Source organism: Crocuta crocuta, unplaced genomic scaffold, assembly GCF_008692635.1.
Source record: "Crocuta crocuta isolate KB4526 unplaced genomic scaffold, BGI_CrCroc_1.0 scaffold7, whole genome shotgun sequence".
Lineage (NCBI taxonomy): Eukaryota > Metazoa > Chordata > Mammalia > Carnivora > Hyaenidae > Crocuta > Crocuta crocuta.
The window spans coordinates 6,384,149-6,390,593 of record NW_027531904.1 but is presented as its reverse complement, the minus strand read 5'-3'; the positions used below and the strand labels follow the sequence as shown (position 1 = coordinate 6,390,593).

General features: G+C 62.8%; 1 protein-coding gene across 1 annotated transcript in view; it reads left to right on the top strand.

Annotated features, from left to right (window-relative positions):
- Positions 1-6,445, top strand: part of ANPEP (alanyl aminopeptidase, membrane) — a gene marked incomplete in the record, with an annotated part of 16,608 nt that overhangs the window by 610 nt on the left and 9,553 nt on the right. The window contains 12 exon segments of the mRNA XM_077774352.1: positions 29-478; positions 948-1,090; positions 1,275-1,414; positions 1,801-1,927; positions 2,020-2,174; positions 2,364-2,477; positions 2,600-2,743; positions 2,868-2,933; positions 3,066-3,131; positions 4,565-4,740; positions 4,991-5,070; positions 6,297-6,430. Coding sequence (XP_077630478.1) covers positions 29-478; positions 948-1,090; positions 1,275-1,414; positions 1,801-1,927; positions 2,020-2,174; positions 2,364-2,477; positions 2,600-2,743; positions 2,868-2,933; positions 3,066-3,131; positions 4,565-4,740; positions 4,991-5,070; positions 6,297-6,430 — 1,795 coding nt within the window.

Sequence of the window (6,445 nt, the reverse complement as noted above, 5' to 3'; positions counted from 1 at the left end):
CCGCGGCCCCCGCGGCGGCCCCCACCGGCCCCACCACCACCGCGGCGACCACCTTGGACACAAGCAAGCCGTGGAACGTCTACCGCCTGCCCAAGACACTGACTCCCGTGTCCTACAACGTGACGCTGAGGCCCTACCTCAACCCCAACGATAACGGCCTGTATGTCTTCACGGGCGCAAGCACCGTTCACTTCCTGTGCAAGGAGCCCACCAGCGTCATCCTCATCCACAGCAAGAAGCTCAACTACACCCTAGACCAGAGGCACCGGGTGACCCTGCGGGCCCTGAACGGCTCGCAGCCCCAACCCACCATTGTGAGCACTGAGCTGGTAGAGCTCACCGAGTACCTGGTGGTACACCTCCAGGAGCCGCTGGTGGCCAGTGTCCTGTACGAGATGAAGAGCACGTTTCAGGGCGAGCTGGCCGACGACCTGGCGGGCTTCTACCGCAGCGAGTACTCAGAGAACGGGGTCAAAAAGTAAGTTGCGGCTGGGTCTGCTCAGTTGGGGGCGGGTCCTAGAGGCTGAGGCAGAGCTGGATCCTGGGGGCCAAGGGAAGTTTTGGATCGCGGGCCCAGAACCCTCCTGGAGACTTCGGCTGGCCGTGACTCCATCCGCAAGGGGCTGGTGGGGCAGCTCTTCCCTGGGGGGCTTCCATACCCTACATCAGGGGCAAGTGGCGAAAGAACCCCTCGGACAGATGGAGAGAAACTTTCCCAAGGCCTCCTAGTTAATTCAGGCAGGGATTCTGTCGGGACTTTGACCCTGACTCCTGAAGGAGCTCTGATCTCCCGTAGGAACCAGCCTGTCAGGAGCCAGAGGCTGTCCGGGGGAGGCGGGGAGGGCAGGGATGAGGCCAGAGCAGGCTTTCGTGCCCAGCAACACCCTAAAACCCCCACTCTGCCCACCCTTCCGCCAGCACACCCTCTAATATCCTGGTTTGGGCAGGGTGCTGGCCACAACACAAATGCAGGCTACAGAAGCCCGGAAATCCTTCCCGTGCTTTGACGAGCCCGCCATGAAGGCCACGTTTAACATCACCATCATCCACCCCAACAACACGGTGGCCCTGTCCAACATGCTGCCCAGAGGTGAGTGGATCTGTCCCGGGGCCACAGAGCCTTGGGAAGAAGGCAGCCCGGGCTGGGATGCAGTGCAGGGGAGAGGCGGGGCTGTGATGCGGGGCAGGGGAGAGGAGACAGGGGGCAGGCCCAGGGCAGCAAAGCAGGGCAGGGGAGAGGAGACATCTTCACATGCCTGAACGCCCCATATCAGGCCCCAGCATCCCGCTTCCTGAAAATAACACCTGGACCATCACTGAGTTCGAGACCACACCTGTAATGTCCACCTACCTGCTGGCGTACATCGTCAGTGAGTTCACCCATGTGGAGACAACAGCACCCAGTAACGTCCTGGTGAGAACTGGGCCCGCCGCTTCTTCCGGGGGATTGGCCCTGGCCTGAGGGGTATTCCCGTCTTAGTCATTCCCATCTCAGCCCCTGAGTTGTTAGGCCGGTGTTCACATCCTAGCTCTGAGTGATCTCGGGCAAGTGTCTTAAGTTCTCTGACCCTCAGTCTCTGCATCTGAAAAATGGGCCTGTCCTCATGAAGGGAGCTCCCAATGCACGGGTGGCAAACAGATGGTGGCCATGGCTATTATTCCCAAAGCTCCTCCCTAGGCTCCCAGCGCCTCAGAGACCCCCCCAGCCCCTCAAACCTAGTGCCCCCCTTACCAGCCTGGGGTCCCTGGGGCTCAGTACCCATCAGGGGGCCCTCTGACCTACCTCCGTCCTCTTTGCAGATCCAGATCTGGGCCCGGCCCAGTGCAATCAACCAGGGCCATGGCGATTACGCCCTGAAGGTGACAGGCCCCATCCTAGACTTCTTTGCCCAACATTACAACACGGCCTACCCACTTAACAAATCGGGTGAGCGAGGGGGCATTGTGGGGGGTGGTCAGTGGGTGGGGTTCCCTGCGCAGAGACCATCCTGACGGCCCTCCCCGACCCCCCCACCGCAGACCAGATCGCCTTGCCTGACTTCAACGCCGGCGCCATGGAGAACTGGGGGCTGGTGACCTACCGCGAGAGCGCACTGCTGTACGACAATCAGTCCTCCTCCATCGGCAACCAGGAGCGTGTGGTCACCGTCATCGCCCACGAGCTGGCCCACCAGGTAGCCCCGCCCCCGCCCCAGGCAGTGTAGGGGAAGGCGGAGGGGGCTCAAGTCCCCGCTCCACCCTGGGCACCTGCGAAGGGAGGAGGGTCCCACCTGGCCAGATGGCAGAGTCGGGGGGGGGGGGTCACAGTGATGCTGAGCACAAGGGCAGCGGGGCCCACAGGGCTGACCCTCCCTCCCCAACAGTGGTTTGGGAACCTTGTGACCTTGGAGTGGTGGAATGACCTGTGGCTGAACGAGGGCTTCGCCTCCTACGTGGAGTACCTGGGTGCTGACTACGCGGAGCCCACCTGGAATCTGGTGAGCAGGCTGTCCCGGGCCCCCGAGGTCTGGGGACAAGGGGCCGGGAGGGGTCGGCGGAGGGGAAGACCTGGGACGCCCCCTGCCGCGCCGGCCTCCTGATAGCCATCGGGGCTCTGCAGAAGGACCTCATGGTGCTGAACGACGTGTACCGCGTGATGGCTATCGACGCCCTGGCCACTTCCCACCCGCTGTCAACTCCTGCCTCGGAGATCAACACGCCGGCCCAGATCAGCGAGGTGTTTGACTCCATCTCCTACAGCAAGGTACCGAGACTGTGCGGTGGGGACACAGCCCGGGCACTGGGGGCATCTGCCCTTGTCCAGTGGGGGCACATGGTCTGGCTGGCTCCGCACAGCCTTCTGAGCCCTTCCCCGCCCCCTTCCCCAGGGAGCCTCCGTTCTCAGGATGCTCTCCAGCTTCCTGACTGAGGACCTATTCAAGAAGGGTGTCGCGGTGAGTGCCCACGGGCAGCCGTGGGGGCTGGGTTTCCTCTGGGCCCCGAGGCGCGTCCCTGAGCCCCGGTCGCCACAGACGTTCAGCTGGGGAGCATCGGCTTTGCCCTCACTGTGACCTGTCTTTCCACAGTCCTACCTCCATACCTTTAAATACGGGAACACCATCTACAAGGACCTGTGGGAGCACCTGCAACAGGTCAGTAAGCACCAGGCCCCCTGGCGGCCGGCTCGTTGGGGGCCTGCGGGGCCCTAAGTCCCTAGGGGGCAGCACAAGTGCAGATGTGTAGGAGAGTGTGTCCGGCTCCACTGCTCACCAGCCCAGGCGGGTCATTTGAAGCCCAGTTGCTTCTCTGTAAGGTGGGTGCCGTGATAGCTCCTTGGAGGAGGCGTTGTGAGACTGTGGCTCAAGACCGTGGGCAGCTTGCCTCCCCCACCTCCCCCGCAGTGAGCTCCGTGAGCCGAGCGGCCCCCCTGAGCCTAGTGGTGAGGAGCCAGCCTGCTCTGTCCCTAAGCCCGCCTCTGCCTGGCGCTCCGGAGCCTGTCTTTCTCTCTACTCAGCACTCCTGGCCGCCCTGTGCCCCGGCCGGCCGGCCCCTCCCAGGCCTCAGTCTGCACGCACCAGCACCCCCCGCCCCCCAGCACGAACTTTGACCCTTCCACCCAGCTCTGTCTTGCATTCCGGGCACTCAGACCCCAAGCACCTCCCATCTGCAGCGCAGACCCTCCGACCACCCCTCTCCCTGCTTCCCGCCCCCCCTGCCTCTGCTATGGCTGGAGTCTGCACACTTCCCCATCTTCCCCCATAGCTCCCCTTCCCTTGGGGCTCCTTCCCGGCCCCTCCTCAGCCCGACTGACGCCTCCGGAATCCCGACCCCAGGCCCACCAGGGAGGGGAGACCCAGGGCCTTGTCACAGACTCACAGCTGGGCTCCAGTGCCCTCCATGCTGGTCTCTGGCCCACATTCTATCTTCTGGTTCCCCCTCTTGCCCGCACCGTCCCACAACCTGCTCACAGGGGGCTTCTCACTGCCTTGGCCCCTCCCCTTCACATCCACCATCTTCCTCGCCTGCCTCAGTTTCCCGCTCCTTCCTGTCCTCACAGCTGAGCCCTCCTCCACGCCAGATGCCTGTCTGGCTCCACCCCTCCCTCCAGTGCCTCCCTCTGGGCCTGAACACCCCCACCACCCTTGCAGCAGCCCCCAGCTCCCGTCCCTGTGCAACTTGTGCCCTTCTGAGACTCTTCTTCCTCTTCCCTGTCTTAATTCTCTCAGTTATTAACAGACGTTGTTGGCTTTTTGCTGTGATTACTAAAGCAGTGCGCGTGCGTGGAAAAAGATGAAAAAAAGACCTCAGAAGACAATAGCAATGACCCTGAGCCCATCCCCAGATCACCCACACCCGCTTCCTCTCTCTGAACCTGCCTGTGACGCAGACTGGGTTTTCCCTCCTCCCCCCTCCTCTCCCCTCCCATCCTCCAGGGCCCCAGCTGGGCTGGGACCCAGGCTCCTGCCTACACGCCCCCTCCTCCGCCCAGGGCTCCTCTGCTGCCCCTTCCTCCCCGCAGAGTGGGTCTGCCGAGGCTGCCCTGGGTGGGCCGCTGACGACCATGCACCGTCTCGTTGTGCTCCAGGTTGTAGACAAACAGACGGTCATCCAGCTGCCTAACAATGTGAGTGACATCATGGACCGCTGGACCCTACAAATGGGTTTCCCTGTCATCACCGTGGACACCCGGACAGGCACCCTCTCCCAGCAGCACTTTCTCCTTGACCCCGAGTCCGTTGTCACCCGCCCCTCAAAGTTCAAGTGAGCAGCAGGGGGCACTGAGGCGGGCATCCCTCGGGGGCCCTGCAGGGCGGGGCTGTGGTGCCCCTTGACCATAGTGGGTCCTGACCTGCCGCAGTCCCGGCCCCAGCGGCTGGAGACGGGCTCTCCCTCTGCGGCCGGGGCGGTGGGCATGCTCGGGGCCTGGACCGGACCGGGCCGGGCAGGGCCTGGGGGCCTGGGACCGAGAGCGGCGGTCTCTCATCACCCGGTGTCTGGGCCTCTGTTGCAGCTACCTGTGGATTGTCCCCATCTCTTCCCTCAAAAACGGCAAGATTCAGCAGGACCACTGGATGCCGGGCGTCAAACAAAGTAACCCAGCCCCGCCCTCTCAGCCCCCCCCTCCCTCCCCAGCTCCTGGCCCGCGTTCTGGGGTTACGGCCGGCCTCAGCGCCGGCTTCCTTCATCATCTCATTCAACAAATGGAGCCGACTCCTTTGTTCTAAGCCCTAGTCGGCTGCTGCTCAGCTCCGTGACCCTGCGCAGGTCACCATTCCTCTCTGGTCTCCCGTTTCCTCATTTATAAAATGGGGCTGAGGACAATAGCGACCCCACTGAGTTGCGTGGGGATTAAAGAAGAGAAGCCACACGAAGTGTTTAAAACAGTGCCTGGCGCAAAGTGTAAACAGCCCTACTCTACCAGGTACTGAGCAAACCGGTCAAGGCAGCTCATCCTCTGCTGGGGCCAAACCCGCAGATGAAGAGAAGGAAGATAAGCAGTTAAAACTTTCTAGAGCTATGATGGATGCCTTAACAGAGGCATGTACGGGCTGCTGGGACCTGGGGCAGGGAGCCAGGAATAAGAAAGACTCGGCTTCATGGAGAGGTGAGGGAAGGCTTCCTGGAGGAGGTGAGCTGAGTCTTAGAGGAAGAAAAGGAGTTAGCCGGGCTCCTGGCGGCCGAGGAAAGAGCAAAGGCGAGGCATGGAGGTAGGAGAGGACTAAGGACTGCGGCACAAATGTGCCCTGAAGGTGAGGCTGCGATCCGTACGTACCACGTACGACACAATGGCTGTGGCCCCTGGGCAGGAAGAGCCAGGGCAGGTGGGAAGTGGCGGGCGATTGAATCTGCCCTGCGGGTGTGGACGGCCCCCTCTGGGTGCTAGGAGCCAGGCTGGAAGGGGGGGCACAGAGAGGCAGCACTGGGGGTACTGACTGGCCGGGAGGCATTGCCCGGGCCTCCCACTAGGTGACCAGGGTGAGATCAAGCTGTTTCAAGTCCAGAGAGGAGGAGGAGGGGGAGGAGGGCGAGAGGAGGAAGGCACGGCAGCCCGTGGGGTTGGTCCGAGTGTGCTGAGGCTGTGCAGATGGAGACCTCTGGGTGGCTGTCACCGGCCCAGCCGTGTGGAGCCTGTGGGAGACAGGTGGGCACGAGGGGCAGAGTGGACACGTGGTCTGGCAGCCCCGTCCGACGAACGCCCCTTTCCCCCTTGGCTTGGCATCGCCCGAGGCTTGCGGGCCAGCCGGTGCCAGGCTGCACAGGAGGCCTGGAGAAGGACAGGCCCAGCAGCCGCACCTGACTCCGGTCTCTCCCCGCAGACCAGAGCGACCTGTTCAAAACCACAGCTAACGATTGGGTTCTGCTGAACCTCAACGTGACGGGCTACTACGTGGTGAACTATGACAACGACAACTGGCAGAAGATCCTGGATCACCTGGAGAGGGACCGGTTGGTGGGTGTCTACCGC